Below are 22,292 nucleotides of genomic sequence, written 5' to 3'. Positions count from 1 at the left end.
TGCTGCTATAAACATGGGTGAGTATATACCACGGTGGTATGATTCTTTTAATTCTTTTGGAAAGATACCCAGCAGAGGGATGGCTGGGTCAAATGAGACTTCTAATCCTAGTTCTTTGAGGTGTCTTCATATTGATTTCCATAGTGGTTGCACGAGTCTGCACTCCCATCAACAATGGAGAAGGGTTCCTTTCTCCCCACAGCCCCGCCAACATTTGGTATTGGTTGATTTCTTGATAGCAGCCATTCTTTCTGGGGTGTGGTGGAATCTCAGTTTTGTTTTCATCTGCATCTCTTGAATGACCAGTGATGTTGAACATTTTGTCATATGTTTATATGCTGCTTTTTACTTCTTTGTCTGCGAAATATCTGTTAATTTCAGATGCCCATTTTTGAGTTGGGTCTTAATGTTCAGGGGTCTGATTTTTTTTTAGTTCTTTATATATTCTAGATAGTAGACTTTTGTCTGAGGAACAGCTACTAAAATTTTTTTTCTCACATTGTGGGTTATCTTATAACTCTGTTGGTAATTTCACTTGCAGTGCAGAAGCTCTTAAAAAGAATGGCATCCCAGTTGTTGATTCTTTGTGCTAGTTCCCTTGCTACTGAAAATTTGTTCATAAAAATATTTTCCTATGCAATATCTTCAAGAGTTCTACCTAACTTATCTTCCAGCAAGTTTAGTGTTTCTGTTTTAATATTTAGATCTTTAATCCACTTCAATTTTAGTTTAGTGCATGGTGGAAGATACGGGTCTAGTTTTAGTCTTTGACAAATTGAAATCCAGTTTTTCCAACACCATTTATTAAAGAGGCTATCTTTCCTCCACTGAGGATGGTTGGCACCTTTGTCAAAGGTGCTTTTGATATCAGAGTAATTTTAACATTAAAAATGATCCAGGAAGTAGTCTTTTTTCTAGAATAAATAGGTTAATTTGGTATTGATTGTTTTTGTTTTTGTTTTTTGGTTTCTTTGTTTATTTTTCTTTTATGAGACAGAGTCTCATTTTGTAATTCAGGCAGGCCCTGAACTCACTATGTAGCCCAGGCTGGCCTCGAACTCCTGGTGATCATCTTGCCTCAGGCTCCTGAGTTCTGGATTACAGGCCTGTGCCACCACTTCCAGCTTGGTGTTTATTATTAAATGTTGGCAAAATTCTTTTTTTATTTAATTCATTAAATTTATTCTGACATTTTGGTATTTATTATGATCACATACATTATTGAAAATTGTACCTGAACATGATACATCTTAGTTTTTATTTTTTCATGTTCCCCTCCCTCCCTTCAACCCCTTCACCCCTCCCTGCAATACTCTTTAAGTGAATAAATAGGACACACATGTGTAAATGTCCAATTGTTTCTCTGGTGTGAGAAACAAAAATGTAAATGAGGACCAAAATGTCTAATAGATATTGTGAAATAGGAAGAAAATGTTCAAAGGGAGTGGGAAATAGTGAGAAGGGACAGAGGAAAGGAAAGGGGGAAAGAAAAAATTTAAAAAGAAGAAAAAATGGCAAAATTCTTCAGTGAAACTATCTGAGCTAAGACAATTCTTTTACAGAATCTTTTACTTACAAATCAATTTATATCCTGGTTCTAGAATTGTTCAGGTTTTCTATTTCATCTTCAGTGAGTTTGAGTAGTGTGTAGTTTTCGAAGAATTGGTTCATTTTTCCATCTTAAATTTATGAATATAAAATTGTTCATAGTATTCTTTTATTGTACTCTTAATAGTCATGGGGATATTCCAGTGTCATTTCTAATATTCTTTCTAATTGTTTCATTTCGAATATTATTTCTTGTACTATCAATTTTATTGATCTTTTCTCATAGAGCCAGCTTTTGTTTAATTGATTATTCTCTGTAGTTTTCCTTTTTTCATTTGAATCAATATTTACACTATTATTGTCTTCTTTCTGGTTGCATCAGTTCATGTTGCTCTTTTTATAGTCTTTTGAAGTCTGAACTTAGACTTTGATGCCTTTGTTTTCTAATATAAGCACCTAAGGAACTAAATATCTCTCTCAGCACTACTGTAGCTATTTCCCACATATTTCATTGTTATATCTTTATTTCATTTCTAAATACTTACAAATTTTCTTTGAAAACTCCTCCTTCACCCATGGATTATTGAGAAGTATACTGTTTGGTTTCCAAGTATTTAAGGATTTTCTTGGTTTTTTCCTGGGTTGATTTCTAGTTTGATTCTGTTTTGATCAGAACATGACCAGTATGATTTCAGTGTTTTTTTATTTGTTCATCTTTGCTTTATGGGTAAAGAAATGATCTGTCTTGATCAATATTCTATTGACACTTTAAAATTCTATTTTCTACTGTTAGGTGGACTGTTCTATATATGTGAGACCCTGTTGTTTTACTGTATTTTCAGATTCTGTATGTGCCTTTTTGGCTTTTCTGTCTAGTAGTTCTTTCAGTTGTGGGGAGTGGCTTTTTAAAATTCCCAACTATTATTTCTCTCTTTAGTTATATCAGTATTTGCTTCATGATTCATGAGGCTCTGTTGTTTTCTTGCTTCTACATTTAAAGTTAGCCTTTCCTGGTGCCTTGATTCCTTTACTGTTATGTAATGACCCTCTTTGACTTTGGTAATTCTCTTTGCTCTATAGTCTACTTTATCTGGTATTATTATAGCAATTCCTTTTCTAAAATTAATCTTATATCTTTTGCTGTTCTTTTACTTTCACCCTCTCTACATCAGTGTCTTTGAAGTGAGTTCTAGTAGAGGGCATATTATTGGATTGATTTTTAATCCATTCTACCAATCTCTATCTTTTAATAGGTATATTTAGCACATTTACATTTAAAGTAATTACTGATATGTTAGGGCGTAAGTCTATTATTTTATTTTTTACCTTTGATGTTAGTTCTTCCATTTCTCTTTTTTCTTACCTTCCTATGGATTGTTTCACTATTAGGGTTCCACCTTTTTCTCTTTATACTGTTTTTGAGTATATTACTCTTATCATTTTCTTACTGGTTCCTCTAGGTATTACAGTATACACACATAACTTTAAACAGTCTAGTCATTGTGACATTTTACCACTTTGGATGAAGCATAGAAACCTTACTTCTATTAAGTTCCACTTAATATCCTTATCTTTTAATCATAATTGTCTGAAAAAATTCTTAAACATTGAACATAACATTGCATGGAGTTATAATTTCTGCTTCAACCATCCAATATCATCCAAGAAACACATGAGAAATAGAATAGTATATTTACCCTTCTTTTTATACATTTTGATGGTTTCTATGATACTTCAAGCCTTCTGTTTTGTTTCCTTTCTGTGTAGCTAATCTTCAAGGGTAGATCTTTTAGCAACAGATTATCTCAATTTTACTTTGTATGAGAATATCTTTGTTTTTTCTTCATCTCCAAAACATATAGAGGTCATTGTGGACACATTTTTTTCTTTCACTGCTTAAGAATTGTTATGTTCCTTCTAACCTCTATGATTATAGATGAGAAATATGTAGTCATTCGGATTGATAGCCCCTTTGTTTGTTTGTTTGTTTGTTTGAGATAGGGTCTCTGTGTAGCTCAGGGTGGCCTCAAACTCAGTATCATCTTGCTTTAGCCTCCTGCGTCTGGGATTACAGGTGTGTGCCACCATGCCTGGAGGGTATTTCCTTTTAAGTAATGCATTTTTTCTTTCTAGTTGTTTTCAACATTTTTTTTCTTTAGTTTTCAGAAGTTCAACTACTTTGTGTCCTAATATGGATTTCTTTGAGTTATTCTGTTTGGTATTGCTTAAGCTTCTTGAATCTGTGGGTTTGTAACTTTTGTCAAATTTTGGTAATTTTCAATCTTTTTATTTTCCTGCATACCTTTTCAGTGCTCTTCTTTTTCTAGCACTCTTATTTTACAGATGCAACCTCTTTTATTATTGTCTTACAATGGGACCAGGGATTTAGCTCAGTGGCACTGCACCTGCCTCGCAAGTGCAAGGTCCTAAGTTCAATCCCCAGTACTGCAAAAAACCAAACCAAAACAAAAAAAAACCAGTCTCTAAGACTTTGTAAAAATTTGCTTCTGCCTTTTTCTCCTTGTTGTTCTATAAATTCTAATTATCCCTCCTGAAGTACTTACTGTATCCTCTGTCAGCTCTACTCTAGTATCAAATCATTCAAGTAAGTTTATTATTTATATTTTTTTCTGTTTGATTTTTTTCATGACTTCTATTTATTTGCAGAGATTTTCTATTTTTTCATTTGTTTCAAGACAATTCAAAGGGCTTATAAAAGCCTTTTTTGATGCTTGTTTAAAAATTCTTTTCAGATAATTCCAATATCTTAATGTTGGCCTCTGGGTTGATTATGTTTTTTCTTTAAGGTTGTTACTTTCCTGGTCTTTATAATGACATGTTTTTATTGTATTCTGGACATTTTGTGTATTATGTTTGGAGCATTTGGGTCCTATTTATATCTACTGTTTTTCATGAGGTAGTCCCTTTGTTGAGGTATAGTGCAAAGGACGTGTGCATTTTTGTTTAGTTTCCCATGGGACCTTGTCCATACCACCCAAGCAAAAAATGAAGCACTGACACGTAGTGCCTCTGAGCATGAGTGGTGGTGAAAATTCAGCTCCTCCCTTAACTCCCCTGACTCATTCCCTATGAAATCGGGGCAGTGCATCACACCACTTCATTGCTTCTTTGTGGAGACATAAACTCAGCTCCTAGCTGAGCTCTGGTGATCCCAAATTAAGGGGAAGTGGAAGCTTGACTCATATTGCTTAGTTGATGCAGGGAGAGGCAGAATTGCGTCTTCTTATCACATCTCACTCACTTAAGTGAAGGGAGGGAGCCAGATATCAACTTCTGCCACATGCCACTTCATTTAACCTGATTGGTGCTGGGCTGCCACGGAGGTGTGGCTCTCAACTGGGCCCTGCTCACTAGGTTCAGTAATAGAGAGAAGTGGTGACTAGGCCTGCTTTTTCCATGCTTTTTTCAGTCTTGGTTTCACCCGTGATTATGGAGGCCAAGCTACTCACTAAGTCTTACTGCCCCCGAGGGTGATGGAAATTGGAGGCTTTACTATCTTATACTTGCATTACCTTGTTCAGCTTCAATGAACATGAGTAGATACTAGAGTTTAGAGTCTCTGCTGGGTCCCATTGACACCAGAGCAAAGGTGAAGTCCACTGGTGACTAATCTTGTCTCACATGATATCATGCTGCTGCTAAGTCAGGATTTAAATTTAGTGTGCCATTGGATCCCACCAATAGCTCCCTGTTGGGGAATTGGAGTACTACCTGCTCTGTCAGACAGGAAATTGCTGGTTACCTTCCCACCGAACCTTGCTGATAATGCCCCAGCAGAGGAGCCAGAGCATCGAAGATCAGATGGATACTCAAGCTTTTTAATACCACCTGGCAGACAAATTGGAGCTCCTCATGATTTTTCCTGATGGAAGATGCATATTCTCTCACAAATACTGCTCATACAGGGAGTGGATCACTTTACCTAATAACTGGGGAAGGAGAAAGAGAATCCTATCTGCTTGGCCATACTCACCCAAAAAGATGTCAAGAAGACTCCATCATGCTGATTTGAGATAAGAGGGAGAGAGGGAGTGAAAGGGAGGGAAGGGGGGAGGGAGGACAGATGAGCTATTCTTACAGTAATTGAGTAGATTTTAAAATAATTTTTATTTGATATATTGCCTCCCTTAGGATAATTTCCAGAGATTTTGAATGCTTGTTTTTAAATCATCATTACCTGTTATGTTGTTTTGTTGGGAAGCAGGTACAAAAGCTTCCTCCCTTGCCAAGTCCTCCTGTGTTGTTTTTAAAATATGATCACATTGCACCCTTTTGTTTTTTAGTTCAGTAGTAACTCCTGTGATGGCTTATGGTCAGCTGGATGGGTTGATAAACAAATGGAACCTTGAGGCAGAGGATCAAGAGAAACTCTTTTTACATCAGGCCACCCAAGTCAATGCTTGGGATCATACACTGATCAAGAATGGTGAAAAGGTAATAAACATTAATGTAGGTGCATTGTATAATTTTCTATTGTAATACTGGAGAACAGCTTCGAAATGTTTGCCTTAAATATTAAGTGCCCTAAATTAGGAAATGTTTCATATATGAGATATATTTGAGAAAAAATGATAAGTAAATTCAAATAGTTAGATTATTTCTTTCTTATTTCTCTTTAAAGATTACTGCTTTGCATAGAGAAGTAGAAAATGTGAAGCTTGATCAAAAAAGGTAAAACCTAAGATTTTCTTGATTGAAGGGATTAGAAACCTTTTTTCAATTTTTTTGTATTTTATTTCCATTAATTTTGTTGACTACAGATTCCTTTCATCATACCTTCTCTTGACTTATTTTGTTCAGGTTGGGACAAGAATTATATTTTATCTTGTCTCAGAAGAAAGAATTAGACGATGTACTGACTCCAGATGAATCTGTGAAGGACGAGAGTGGGCCTGTTTATCTCTTGCACGCAGATGAAAAACAGGAGAGGACGTAAGTAACTGAATGAAGCCTAAGGAATGGGGCAGAACTTAACAACTGCTATGACAATATTCCACAAAGAAAGGGGAATATTGACTCAGAAGGGCAGATAATAAATATTGGTAGAAAAGGCAAGTTCTTAGCAGCTGACATTTATCAACTAGTTTGTATTGTGAAGGCTTGAAAATGAAGAAATCATTCTAGCAATTTTGTTTTATAGTATTATGTACACTATTATTAATCTCATTTATGTATGTCCACTCTAAAATTTTTGTGTTTCTGAAGTTTATTGTTAAATTGAAAATACAAATTCTATGTATGTGGCGTCATAGTATTATGGAATATTTATGAACTCTTATTTATGTTTGACTCTTCTAAATCTAATGATGCAGTTGTTTTAGTGTTAAAATTTTTTCTATTTTAAAGGCAGTTTCTTAATCTGGGTATAAACTACATAGCCTTCAAAAGTGGGATGATTTCGTCAATGTCTCAGGTTAGGTGTATTTTATTTGTGAACTATTCAGTCTGTACCTTCTGTCACTCTGTTGCCAATGTTCCTGCAGTTCCTTTATCTCACTGGATCTAAGATTTGGTAATCAGACCAATTTAAAAAGTGCTAGGAAACCTTGTATGAATGTATTACATAATCTAAATTAAGACTACATCAGGGTTGCCGGTGGCACACGCCCTTAATCCCAGCACTCCGGAGGCTGAGGCAGGAGGATCTCTGTGAGTTTAAGACCAGCCTGGGCTACATAGTGAGTTCCAAGTCAGTCTCAACTACATAGTGAGATCCTGTCTCAAAAAACAAAACAACAACAAAACAAGGCCACATCAGGGTCATTTTATCAATGGCTTACTAGAGTTAAAGCTAGGTTTTCTGTTTTTTGAGATGGGGCCTTCCTATGTGGTTCCGATTGGCCATGAACTCCTGAGCTCAACTGATCCTCTTGCCTCTGTCTCCTCACTATTTGAGACTGCAGGCACACATCACTGTATCTGGCTAAGAATATTCTTTTAAAGCTTGTAAGTTAACATTTTTGCGGGGATATTAAATGTGATAAGTACAGCTAATCAGTACTGACCCTAGTTCTGTTTTTCTTTTGTGTTTCAGCTTTTGTTAATATGTCTCTGCATTTTCTCTTTCTTTCCTTTTTTTTTTCTGGTACCAGCATCCAACTCAGGACCTTGCACTTGCTGTGCAAGCAGCAGCACCACTGAGCTAAATCTCTTCTCATCTCGTCTCGTCGCTTCGCTTCTCTTCGCTTCTCTTCGCTGCTCTTCTCTCTTCTCTTCTCTTTCTTTTCTTGTCCTGTTTCCTGCATGTGTTAGTTACTCTTCTCTTGTTGCTGAGACAAAATACCCAGCATCAAAAGTTAAAGGGGAAGGGGGTTTATTTGGCTTACAGTTTGTAGAGGTTTCAATCCATAATCAGCCAACTCCAAGGCAGGGATGACAAACAGTCATGGCGGAGCAGGGATGCACAAGACAGCAGAGATAACAAGGGGGAGGTTAACAACATCTCCCAGCCCCTTTTGTCTTATTCAGACTACTTAGGACGGGTAGCACTCACACCCTTCATCCTAGTGCCCTTGAGCCTAGCATTGCACCGTGAATCAATTCCAGCTTCACACACTCTAGATCAAGCTTGTGACCACATGAGGCTTTTGGGGGGCATCTACACCCACAATCATAACAATGCATTTTATAATGTTTTCAAAACATAGTTACGTTTTTGCTCATAAGATCGTAAGTATAGTTTGCAAACTCTTTGAAACATTAATTCCTTTTCAGTGTCTTTGTAGTTCAATTTATATTGTGATAAAACTTTCACCAAAATCAACAATTTAGGCAACCTACAGGAACTTTGGCATAGAAAGGTAGTGGATAGTAAGCAATAAATCTAATTGAATGTTTTAATTTTTGTAGACATTAAGGATGAAAATCTTCTGGCTGCATTAATTCTTATAAACATGCTCATTGATTAGGTTAAATTTGTGTGTATATATGTGTCTATAATAAATACTTGGGAGAAAATTTTGAGAATTTAGGTCACTAGTCTATCACAAGTTTAAATTTATCTTCCTGTTATTATCGTAAAACTCATTTCTCAAAACATCTTTTATCAAATATATGTTTTTTACTTTAAAATTTATGTATTCACTATCATTAAAGACATCTCAGCATTTATTGAATTTTGTTAAACTAACTTCTCTTATATAATTAAATATCTTATGGGAGTATTTTGCCATTTAAAAAGAGTTCTTTTGCTTCAGAATTCACCAGAGCATTAGAGATTAAATAGATTTCAGTAAAAATGAGAAGGTGGATAAACCTTTACGGTCTTCTTAGAATATGGTGGCAATAAAATCAAGAACACTATACCCACAAAATGTGACATCAGTTGTAACTGAAACCCTGTGAGAGATGGAGGAATTGAGACAAATCCAGTTGGCCCTATCTTTGTCAATAACAATGATTGTAGGAAAACACTTTTTGTTAATTCTTTAATTTTACCTGCTTTTGGATTTACAGAATAGCAGAAAAATATAGATGCTCAGCTGAGACAAATGTCCCAAGATTGGTTACCTGAATATATTTAGAAGTCCTGTTGACACTTCTGACCCATTGTGTTTACATTTTTATGTATTCAGACAAAAGGATTTATTATAAAATTAGCATTCTATGGGTCTTTCAGTCACTTTTCCCTGCCTTTTACTGTGCTCCTTATCAGCCTTTAGTTTTAAAGATCTTGGGTGTGGTTATAGGGCAGGAAATATTTACAGGCAGAAATAGTTGTGATTTTTTTTTGTGATTATTCCTAGGAGGGATGAAAAAAATCACTCCTTTTGTTATTTTCAGGGTTTTTTTCTTGTTTGTGTAATTAAGTATGTCCCTTATTTACTTTTCTGTTCACTTTCTCATTAGCTAGTTCATTTTCTCTTTTGCACATTTATTTAAGTATTCATAAAAATGTATCTGTTAGGCCTATCCAGGCAAGTCTTAATTTATGAGTAGGTTATATCTTTAAAATGTGGTGAGTTAAATAATGAGACCAACATATTTTTCCACAGAAATTTTGTTAAATGTGGTCATTAGGTCTCCTGTTGAATACTACTTAGCCATGATGTAAATGCACTATATCATGGGGAAATAAAGCTGCAGCTCCAATTAGAATTGAGACGCTGTAAATTAATTTGGCCATAAGAAAGAATTGGTTCCACCCCCTTTTCTATGCTCTAATTACAGAGTTTATTTCCTCTATATTTTCCTGTTGTCTTAGCAACTAAATAGAGTTCTTTTTCCCCACTCCCACTCCATGGCAGTCATGTTAAGAGGAATCTCCCACTCCTACCATACTGTCTACCTGTTAATTATAAGTAGAATTAGGGACAAAGTCTGGGTAGATGAGAATGAATGACAAATATAAGCAGTGATTGCTCCTTGGTAAGCTCTTTGTCCACTATGTACTCAGAGTTCATTATCAACATATATAATCAGCTTTTTTAATTATAAAGGGATAGAATATTACAGTTGAGAAAGAATTAGAATTTTAAGTCATTTTAACTCTCTGGGTCTTGGCTCCTTCTTTTGCAAAATGTCAAGGATAGAATAAATGGTCTTTAAGTCCCTTCCAGGTATAAAAATTCTACCTTTCTGTACTTTGGGTGAATGTGAAGTTGAACAAAGACAAATATAAATTAGTCTGGGATTATGCGTGCTGCCATCTCCCTGTGTTCACAGAGATGATCAGAAGTTGACAAAATACAGTTTAAGTAAATATTAGATCACTACCGCAATTGCAAAATTCAAAATTTTTTTATTGTAATAGAATTTTGATGCATAGACAAACACATGCAGATTTAGATATAAGAAGTGTTCTCGGCAAAGTAAGTAAAGGGTTACTGTAATCCTGTCTGTCCTTTTTCTCTGCCTTCCTGGATTTTTTAATTTTCTTTTAGTAGCGAATAGTAAATAGTTTGAGTCTTTATTTTTGTTCTTCCTGGCAGAAGTAATTGGGGTATTTAGGATGAGTGAGTTAAAGGGTAATTACTGTTACAGAGCAAAAGAAGCACAATGTCAACACCAACTCATCAATAACATTCCTGTAGATAATTTATTATAACAATTAATAAAGCTTTGTTACTATTAGCCATATATCAGGGTAGAAAAATAGCAGCTGTATATATTCCAGTGTTCATGATGATAAGATTCATTTGTTTTTATTTCCCTTTCTTTGGGGGAATGGGGAGGGAGTGGGAGAGACCACCTAGTATTTAACATTTCTATTAAGCAAGCTCGTTTTATTCTCTATTTTATTCATTTTTATTCTCATTTATTCACTTTCTTATAAAATCCATAAAAAGAATCAAATCGCTTATATTAGCAGTACCCTTCTACTGTATTGATGTATTTCTTCCAGGTCTTTGCTATGCTGGTAAAAATGTTGCTTTTGTTTTACTCAACATTGGAAACATACCTATAGTATAGTTTTTTGTTTTCTGTCTTCATTTAATACTGTTTCATGGACTTTTTTCAAAATTTTTACCATTCTTTGAAAGCATGAGTTTTATTAGTGCTATGATATTTAATCAAAGTTGACTTTGCTGTAATATTTATTTTTTAATCATTTTAATTGGTAGACATCGTTTCTAATTTTGGTCAATATGAAATACTTTTATAATGACTAGTATACTTCATTTTGATTATTTCCTCTGGATAGACTCCTAAAAGAATATTTTGAGAGAAAAGGTATGAACATTTAAACTTTAGATACAGTGGACCCTTGACTTAAGAACTTGATTGGTTCCCGAGGGCTGATTGTAATTCAAGTTGGTTGTAAATCAGTACAGCTGAGATCTGGATGTTTACCTGGGTACACACTCTAGATGGCAAGAGGTGAATGAATCTTCCATTAACCTAACTAACCCAGGTTCTTTGTATATCGGGTCAGTCATAACTTGAAGGTCCACTGTATATAAAAATTTATATCATTAACAGGGTAGGCCTAGGCCAATTTATATTACCATTGGCAGTATATTAATGTAATTATTTTTCCCACACACAAGTTGAACATTCCTAATCTGAAAAATTGAAATCTTAAGTGTTTCACAATCAAAAACATTTTGTGCGAGGATAGGATGCTACAAATTGAAAATTCTATATCTGACCTTATGGGATGGGTCACTGTCAAAACAGTGTTGGATTCCAAGCACTACAGAAAACAAAACACCTCACTGATGGCATTGTTCTTGTATCATTCAGGGGGAGAGCAGGTAACAGTTCTTTCTAGCCAGATGCCTGGGTTGGTGGCAAAAACTATTTCGTGTCTAGGGCATATAAAAAACAAAACAAAACAAAAACCCTACAGGAATAATAAAAATACTGTATAAATTACCTTCAGGCTATGTATATAAGTGAACTTCATGTTTAGACCTGAGTTCCATCTCCCAGTTATCTCATTTTGGATATTCAGATAATTCAAAATTTAAAAATCTAAACACTTCTGGTACTAAGCTATAGAGAATGGGAATGGGGACGTTATATAGATTTCTGCAGTAAATCTCCAGTCTCCTATGAGACACCAAACACAAACTGATGAAGAATGAAGAAAGAAACTTCACAAAAGCAAACAAAGATACTTAGAAGGAACTGGGTCTTGAACTGATCAGGGCTGTTCTGGGCAGCAAAGACAAGGGGATCCAAGGGCACCCAGTATTTTATTGACTACAAGCATGGGAAGGCAAGAAAGGTATGCTTTGAAGGCATCAAGTGGCACAGCTTGAAGTGTCCGGAAGCATCTGGCTGGAAGCATCTGGCTATAGCTGATATCCAGGCAGGGATAGCTGATATGCGGCCAGGGATAGTTGATATGCAAACAGAGATGTAAAGGGGGAAGGCACTGCTTGTCTTGCTCTGAGAGATCAAAGAGTGCTGAGACTGGTTTGCAATCAGCCAGAGCCTACTAATAATGGGCAGAGATGTCTGCTACACCAAGCATTTTAGATAAGAGATATTCAGCCTGTACTTGACAACTTACTTATTTGATAAATGGTGCTATTTTAAGTTTTTACATGAATTTCTTCTCTTATGAAATGTCTCTTGATGTTCTTTCTTTATTTTTGTACTGTGATAGTCAATTTCTTCCTGGATGGTAAGTGTCTTAATTCCTGACAGTTACAAAAGAAACATATTGAACTAATATGTAATGAGCATTGCAAATATAAAATAACCCCACAAAAGCCATTAATATTTAGTACATTCTCAGCCTATTGCTTACCAAAAAAATTACTAGTCACTTCCTGATTTTAATGTGTTTGCTTTTTGTTTACCATATCAGAATAATTATAATCTAAAATTCTTGGGTGTCTTTTTAGTTCTGGCAGATCTGCAAAATTTTGAATGTTCATATGGACTCTACAGAGGATTAATTAGAATTCAGGTTGGAATTTATTTGTATACCAAGTGCTATGCATGATAATGTGATACAAGTCAGGTTGTGGTGCTCCATGACTACACTGCTAGAAGAGGTCTGTTTTAGGGTTGTTGTTTAACTCGTGGCCACATTAGTTTTGTGGAAATAACTAGAAGTTTCTTAAAATACAAGATGGATAGGAATGAGGTATAGGGAATTCAGACTGAAGCAGGACTTCTATGAGTATATTTTTCTATACAGTTTTGATTTAGGGGTCATATAAATTTTTATGTACTCAAAAATCAAAATTAAACAAGAAATAATGGGAAGAAATACAACACGAAACTTGAAAGCATACTGAAGCCAAACAAACCTATGTTAATAATTTATAACACACTCAGTCTAAATAACTTTGGAATTGTGTTCTTGATAATAATGCATCCTTACTAGGATGCAGCGAAATCTTGAACTTTTTTATCAGATTTGTTGCTAGTTTCAGAATTATAATATCAATACTGCCATTTCTTATAAATGTATTAAAGTGAATTCATATCATACATATTAATAATATAAATCAAGATTTTCATTGAAAAATAAGAGCTACAAGTTATTTCATATCTGTTTTGTAAATTTGATTGCAAATATCAGTTAAGAATTATTATTCTTTTGTTCTATATATGAAAGAGCATAAAAGGAATGACATGCACCCCAGTAGCAGTGAGTACTCCCAGAACCTAGATCTTAGCTTCTAAACACTATTCCCTTTGAAAAAAACCAAATCTCCGACAAATGTCTGTCTGATCTCAAGTCTTAAGCAGGGAAAGTACAAGATGAGCAGGGGACGTTTTCTGCAAGAATGCAAACATTATTCAGGGACTAATAAGGTTAGAATAGGATACGAGATCTTACTGCCACATTTAGATGGTACGAATATGAAAAAGAGTACTAATAGCAATAGATCATAATACATTAGGAATCCATAAGTTCACAATGATACTCAGAAAAAGAGAAATGAGAGATATAGGGGGAATGATAGAATTAGGAAACTACCATTGAAAAACAAGTTCAGCAGAACACTTGTTCATTGTGCCTTGATCTTGAATATCCTGTTTCATTTATAAAATGTTTAAATTGTTAGTGATATTTTTGGCAGAAAAATTTGCTAGGAGATGGACCAAATGCAGACTGCAAGCTACTGAGTTATTTTTTTTTAATTATGGAGGCATAATTTATATACCTGGAACCTCAACATTTTTTTCCAATTTATTTTTATTGGTGCATGTTAGATTTACATAATGATAATATTCATCATATGGAATTTATACCTGTGTATTATATATCTTGCTGCTTCTTTTTTTCCCATTTCTTTCCCCTCCCTTCAACAACTCTTCCCCTCCTTATTTACAAAAGCTTTGTTTCCAATATTTTTCCTACTGTTATCTTTTTTTTTCTTGACTCTTCCTTTTTCCCCCTCCCCAATCCAGCCCCACCGTAGAGGTTGATTCAGACAATAGGATACTTATGTGGTCTTAGAAGTATAACTCTATAGATAACTTAATAATTACAAAAGAGAAAATATGCCTTTTGAAGAGCTATCTGACATTCACCTCTTTAATGAAGTGATCAAATTTGGCCTTACCAACAGTGAAGTAACGACATTATGTGTCTCTCAGTTTGACATGACCAGAAGTATATAATATCACTTATATATTATTTTTACCAGAAAGTGAATCTAAGCACAAGAAAATAGACATTCTATATGTGAGATATTCTTAAAGACAATTGGCTTGGACTCTTAAAAAATCAGTCATGGGAAACGAAACATTGAAAACAAAACAAAACAAAAAAATTAAGGGGTTAGTCTTAGATGAAAAGAGACATAACAGCCAAGTCTACTGTGTTAACCTTAATGAAATGCTGAACCCAAACTAAAAACACATTTTTATGATAATTGAATATGGACTCTATAGTTAATGATATTAAAGGATTGTCATTTTCCTAGATGTGATAGTTATTGTATTATAGGAAGTATTTTTACTTAGAAAATGCTAGCTACAATTTTAGAGAATTTTTCCATCTATGGTTTACTTTCAAATTGTTCAGCCAAAACCATTTTTGAAGAAAAAAAAATCTAGCAATTTGTAGAACATAGATTAATCTAGGTAAAAGATATACAACTTATTTTTACTATTCTCTTAACTTTTCTATAAATTTGAAATTGAAATTTGGGGGAACCATTTTATTCACTTTGCCTAAATATGGAATATAATGAGATCTCAGGAACTGAAACAAATGGGAGCTAATTAGCCAATCAATTACAATTTGCAAGATGCAGCCTTAAAATAATACATGTTTTTCTTACTTGACATTCTACATTCTTCATTCTCTGCATTAATAGAGGTCAGCTGCAATGAACTTTTTCAGCTTATTTCCCTTCCAAATATACCCGTGTCTTTACTTCATTCTCTCCTGTGTTAGAGGAAGAAATAGCCTTTCCTTTCTCAAACTGTGTTTAGAATTATCAGAGGAAAGTTAAATTCTATGTTGCTTTGATAATCATTTGTGATAATTATCTTGTGGGGACAGGTTTCTTAGTCAGATATATATGAATTTAGGTCATGATATTTCCACTTCATAGTTATGCGATCTTGATTGTTATTCATCTTTCTGAGTCTGAATAGCCACTCTTAAGATGAAGCACAATATCTACCTTTTAGGTATTTTGTAAGGATTAAAAGGAGCACCTTTGAACAGTGGCTGGATGGCAGTACTGGTTACTAGATAACAAAATTCACTCTATATATTGGGCAGAAAGGAGAAGGGTCATGGGACTCAAAATATAGCTATTAAAGAGGATCTAGAGAAGGTGGTCCCAGGCAGATTTTCATTAAAATGTACTTACCAAAGAACAACAAAGATGTGGGAGAACTTTAATAGCTGGAAAACACTGAAAAATGAGATGATACAAAGTCCTATGTCTGTTGCATGTTTTTCTATAGTGAACAATGCTTCTTGGGTAGAGTGGGAGGCACCAACAGGGCTATGAAGAAAAATTATAATAATTTTTCTCTTGACGAGAATCTTATTTAAAATAAATGAAATCTCTAGGCTCTCAGCTGATATTTTCTTCGTAACATTAAGGTCCTTAGCATTGCAAGGGATTTACTTTATGGAAATGGAACAGTTGTAGCTCAAAGAGGTTTAATGACATCCTTAAGAACACACAGCCTAATTAGTGGCAGAGGTAGAACCAAGATCCAGATTTCCTTAATAATACAATAGTATTTTTTCTTCTGGTGTTCATATGAAACCATTCTAATGTAGGCATTCTTGGATATAATAGCGAATCTTAGTCCTGTACCTAATAAATGAAGACAAGATTTTTTAGATAATTTTCTTTATTAGTACTTTTGTAGTACATGCTTACATTCCTTGTAGAAAGTTGATACATGTGTATTACACATCTTAATTCTGTTTTAAACCTCTCTCCCTTCTCTCCCTCCCTCCCCTCTCCATCTATCTCTTGAGCCCTTTACTTTTTTGTACATGTTTGCAGTATATAATGTTCACATGTTGGTACATGTACAAGAAAGCATAATAGTACTTGGAATGGGACTTGCGTTTTAGGTGTCTGGGAAAAGTTCTCAGTCAACACAGGGTAACAGGAATCAGATAATGGAGAGTAATGATTACTGGAAACTAATTTTCTATTAAAAATTCATTTGAGTTGAAGAGGCAGTGAGATTTCATGTAGGTTCTCAACTGAGACAAGGGAGACAAGGCTGAAGAATGGGAAAAAGCCTGACAGTTCTTAATTTTACAGGTTTCTTTTTGCTGCTGCCATCCAATGAGCTTTTATTTTCATATCAGAATATGACATGATAAAGAAATGGAGCATGACAGAGTTTAATTATGCTGTCTAAGAGAAGGTTTTCTTGTTTTATTGTGCTTTTCAATAGTTAATTTGATTGTGTCTGCTGAAATGGTCTGTGGACTAAAAGTTTTAATATTAAATGAATCCATTTTTTTCGCCTTTATGTAATAGCTATAGAAAAATTAAGGAATGTGTTATTTTTGCAACACAAATACTATATTTTTTACTAAAGATAAATCCTTAACTCTTGTAAAGTTAAGAATTCATTTTAAAATTCATTTTAAGAATTCATTTCTTGGAAATGTTTTTATGATTTAATATGTTTAATGTTGGCACAAATTTCCATCTTAAAACATGACAACTGTTACACTAATAGAATCACATATTTAACTGAAAAATCAGCTCTTTAAAAGTGATGTTGATGTATATTACTGAGTCAAATAAGCGAATATGAAAAGGTGCTATACTACATCATTCCAACTACCTGAAATTCTAGAAAATGCTAAATTGTAGAGACAGTACAAAGAGCATTGTGGTGAAAAGGATGAACAGGCATAACTGAGAGGAATTTTAGAGCATTGAGAACACTTGGTAAGATACTATACTGATACATTACATGTCATTATACATTTGCCAAAATTCATAGAGTGTACAGCACCAAAAGTTAACCTTACTGTAAATTATGGTCTTTGTATGATGATAACTTGTTAAGGTAGGTTCATCAGTTACCGCACATGTACCATTTTGGTTTAGGATGTTGACAGTAAGTTCTAGAAGCTGCATATGTATGAAGCAAGGAGTACGGTGTATAGAAAAACTCTGTACCTTCTATCAGTATTTCTGTGATCCACAAAATACTGTAAGAATTAATTTCATTTAAAAGGAAAAATAAATGTGAACTTCTCAGTATCCACGAGCAAGTTGTAAAGAACCAGGTCCCTTGCTTCCTCTTACCTATGTAGAGTCAACAGTAATGGGACTGAAATAGACAGAGATAAGATATTTTGAATAAAGAAAAGTCTGAACATGTGCAGGTATTGACCAATTTTTAAATTTGATCTTAATCCATTGATATTATCTATGCCTTTTTTCCTCCTGATTAGTATAGGTAAGTGAGAGTTAGTAGTAGCTACAGTCAAATAGCAGTCCCCTCCCTTGTCTTTCTCTCTGTTAACATTTACAGCATTATTTCTGGGTTGGCTTGATGGTAATGCTGCAGTCACACATCTGTTTCCTGAGTTGGACTCGCTGAAACTTTGGCCACTCCCTGTCTTCTGGGACCACTTATGATAGTGTTGCCAATCCTTCTCAGCCAATTTGTTATTTGTTCTAAGTATATGGAGCTACTTTTCCAGGGGGTGAGTGGGTGAGGTAAAGTTAGACTTTTTTCTGTTGCTTCATATATCAAACCATTTTCTCATCTATTAATAGTTATCAAGCACTACAATAAAGAACAGGAAGAAGAAAATCTTATATTTGTAATTATTTGAAAGTTAAGTATTTTCGTGGCATTTACTTATTTTATAAAGTGTTCCAAAGCTTTAAGACTAAAATATATTTCATTCAAAATTATTGTATTCTCCTATGGAATAGAATTGCATAATTATTTAATAGCATTTCACATAACATAAACATTTAAGGTGCAAAGAGTTAGTCCTTCAAGTAACCAAAAATGTCATCATATTTTAAAAATATGATCCCATTAATACTGGGCTGGATATATATGAGTACCTTATTTTTTATATGTAAAACCTCAGTTTTTTACTGTGATGTAATTAACTCTTGCATAAAATGCCTTTGGGATCATTTTAGAGATCACACACTTTAACCTTGTGTGATGCGTCATAATTATATTTCATTTTTACTCAACGTTAATATTTATTGTTTGAGGGGATTGTCTTAAACTGGAATTTATGGTGTTGGATAATTTTTAAGAAGATTTGGTCCAGACAAGAAATAGTTTTAAAATATTTTTATTAAGTACTTCTAGCTTTCTCACCTCAAGAACATGAAATACTGAGATGACAAAAGATGCCTTTGAATTCTGATTAAAATGACTTCTTCCTTTTTCATATTGTAGAATAAAATCTGATTTACTGATCACGATCATTTTTCTTACCTCCTCTTTTCTTAAGTTCTTTTGGAAAATCTTGTGACATTAGTTGATTGGTAAGGTCATCTATTGCATTCCGAAGTGTAAGTTCCACTTCAGATACTTGAGAATTGAATGCTCTTGATGTGGGAGAGATGGTGGCAACACCACAAAGACACCGCCTTTTGTGAAGCTCAATTACAGTGTCTCTTCAAATCGAGAGAGAAACTTGCTTCTGTCCATAGCAGCTAATTGAAAAATGTTTTCTGCCTTTCCATTGTTTAGAGAGGGGCACTTGCTCTTCTCTCTTTCCCTTTACTAACAAAATAGCTTCATCATCAAACCTTTGTTCCTTGATTCCAAAGAAATTCTTTTAGGTTATTTTAGGACAAGAAGATTAGAATTAAGCTAGTCTTATAGTATTTGTTAGGAAGCATGTGTGATGGTTAACATCTTCAGAGCTCAGCTTCCCAAACTGCCTTTTCTAATATGTAAATCCAGTTTGAAATACACTCAATATATCTTCAGAATTAGATTTCTCACTAATCCTGCTTATGTACATTTTGTGCCCACGTGAATTTCCTAAATCTGGAGAGCCTCCCCAGATGAATTGTATGTAACATAATTTAAATCACTCACTAATTACAGAATTTATATTGTTTGTGAGAAAGACAGACTTTCGTCCAAAGCAGTTTTCTTCCTCTTAGTGACTAAAAAGCATGAATACATTTCAGCCTCAATATAATGCTGGTCTGGGGCCCTGGTTCAATGGCCATCTCAAAGAAAAAACGACTTGACGGTATTTCACCAAGTAAACCTCCTCAGTTGGAATTCACATAGGCTAGCCTTGTTCTGAACATTTCAGGGTTTGGAAAGACAAGTACTGTGGTGTTACGCTATAGTGCCAGCTATTAGCTCAGCGTAGTTGTTATTTTATTCTTTGATTAGCATGTATTCATTATACATATTAATGAGGCTTAGTGTGATATTTCATTACATGCATACAGGTAATAAAGTGTGTGGTTTTTATTCAGAAGTTTTACAGCATTTGGCAAACAAGTGCACTGTAATAGTGTTATGGCTTATATCCAGAAATCCCTCCCACAGTCTCATGCACTCTTAGGTGGGTTTTGGGTGAGTGACCGGATCATGAGTGTGTGATACTGGATTAGCCCACTATACCAGTCAGTGCTTACTAGAGAAATAGATTTAATGCAAGATATACAAATGGCTTACACTGACCATCCACAGAGTGAAATGTGGAAGAGCGCAAAAGGTCTATCTGAGCACTAGAAACCAAATGGTCCAGTTGAAGGCCTGGAGCTCAGTGTAGTGCCCCGTGCCAGTGTGTATCAGGAGGCCAAAGGGTCTGTAGTGGAAGGCTGAAGGATCTGTGTTGGAGGCTGAAAAGTCAGTGCTGAAAGTCAGGTGACAAGGTCCAAGGTGAAGGCAAAAACTGGAGCTCCTTCAAAAAAAACAGAATTTAAGGTGTGGTGGTGCACGCCTGTAATCCAGCACTCGGGAGGCTGAGGCAGGAGGATTGCTGTGAGTTCGAGACCAACCTGGGCTACACAGTGAGTTCCAGGGCAGTCTCAACTACATAGTGAGACCCTGTCTAAAAAAAACCAAACAATAAAAAAGAACAATTTAGCCTTCCTTCTTCATATCCCTCTTATACCATTCTGGTGACATCCTCCCTAGGGTGGACTTGCACAACCAGAACTATGCTAAGCCAATTTAGTTAGGCATTTCTTTTTTTATTATTATTATTTATTTATTTATTTATTTGTTGTTGTTTTTTGTTTTTTTTGAGATAGGGTCTCACTATGTAGTTGAGACAGCCTGGAACTCACTATGTAGCCCAGGCTGGTCTCGAACTCATAGCAATCCTCCTGCCTCAGCCTCCCAGATGCTGGGATTACAGGGGTGTGCCACAACGCCCAGTGGCATTTCTTACTTAAATTGGCACAATCAGTTAACTGTCACACCCTCTGACTGGTTTAGCATAGAACGGAAGAGCCATCCTGAGTGCCGGTGGCACCACCCCATAGGCTTGCTGCCTCCTTTCTGCTCTGCTATGAACTGTTTCTCTTCTTATGTGCTCTTCTGCCAATGCTGCCCTGCCTTGGAACCAGCCGACTGTTGACTGAAACCCCTAAGAACTGTGAGCTAAAATAAATCTTTCCTTCTTACCTTGTGGGTGTTGAGTAATTTCTCCCAGCAACAAGTAATCAAGACAAATAGAAAAAGTACTGTAAGTTCAGTGTTTAAAGATATAGATCCTGGGGCTGGGAATATAGCTCGGTGGTTCAGTGTCTGCCTGGCAAGTGAAAGGCCCTGAGTTCAATACCCTGTATAGGCCCTATTACATGCTCATTAGCTTTAGCCTTTGAGAAATTATATAGTTAACCTGAGTTTTTAATTATTTGTCCATCTGAAATTATTGTGACAATTAATAAAATAATATGTATAGGCTTTTTGAAAACTGAAGTGCTATATAATTAGAAGGTGTTATTTTACATGCAAGTTGAAACCACAGAGTAGTTATGACTCTAAATGCAAAGCTTCTTCTATGTGTTGAGGCATCATATTATTCAATAGAACAGGTATGGCCAGCAATAGAACTGCCTTAAACAGGCACAAAGTGAAGAGCTGGGCTGTGGTAAAGGATGAAAATAACTTTAGTTGGTTTCCCGAGAGAGGTAATATTTGAAATGAGACTTGAACAATAAGAAATATTTCAACAGGATGACTGAGTCAAGGCTACATAGTGATGTAATAATTCTACTACTATAATCCTCCTCCCTGTCTGCCTGCAAGAATTCAGGAAACTTTTACTATATTTCTCTTTTCATCTCTCTTGGAAATGTATTTTTTTAATTAATTTTGTGTGTAGAGCATGCTCTATACAAGCAGAATGTCTTGTCACCACCTAAACATATCAATGACAGGACTAGGTTTTGAATTTTCATGGCAGAGATGAGAGAGCTTTATACATCTCTGTAAACACTTATTTCTATCAAACAGTAGTTAACCATTGTGTATTTATTCTTTTACTTTAATTTTGGATATCTTCTTACAATAGCCTTAACTAGTGGGAGGATAGTATTTTCTTCCCCTGTCTTTCTCTGTTCTCTGTCTCTTTCTCTCTTCCCTTTTCTCTTTTCCTGAGTGAGAAATAAACTTAATTATATTAAGTTTTAAGATTTCAAGGTTCTTTTCAAGCAGCAGTTAACACAATGTGTAAGGAAAGATTGTACAGCAGCTAAAACTTTCAAATGTGGCATTGGCCAAGCAGGCAAGCAAGAAAAAGAAGCATATGTTGAAAGGCTAAAAACACAGCCAACCATGTAGAATTGTTGTCTGATATAAATTGGTGATCATGTTATGTGACTTTTGAGCTAGCACTTCTAGAAGAGGTT

At 34.9% G+C, this 22,292-nt stretch overlaps 1 protein-coding gene across 2 annotated transcripts in view; it reads left to right on the top strand.

Annotated features, from left to right (window-relative positions):
- Nup62cl (nucleoporin 62 C-terminal like) overlaps nucleotides 1-22,292 on the top strand; it is an 89,139-nt gene that overhangs the window by 39,800 nt on the left and 27,047 nt on the right. For both annotated transcript variants that reach the window (XM_010611809.3, XM_010611801.3), the window contains exons 5-7: nucleotides 5,853-6,003; nucleotides 6,191-6,240; nucleotides 6,370-6,501. In XM_010611809.3, coding sequence (XP_010610111.1) covers nucleotides 5,853-6,003; nucleotides 6,191-6,240; nucleotides 6,370-6,501 — 333 coding nt within the window. The remainder of the gene's footprint in view (nucleotides 1-5,852; nucleotides 6,004-6,190; nucleotides 6,241-6,369; nucleotides 6,502-22,292) is intronic.

The sequence above is a fragment of the Fukomys damarensis genome, unplaced genomic scaffold (genome assembly GCF_012274545.1).
Source record: "Fukomys damarensis isolate Sample0158 unplaced genomic scaffold, DMR_v1.0_HiC HiC_scaffold_39, whole genome shotgun sequence".
NCBI lineage: Eukaryota > Metazoa > Chordata > Mammalia > Rodentia > Bathyergidae > Fukomys > Fukomys damarensis.
The sequence above is the reverse complement of the archived record's forward strand: the minus strand, read 5'-3'. Positions and strand labels throughout refer to the sequence as shown.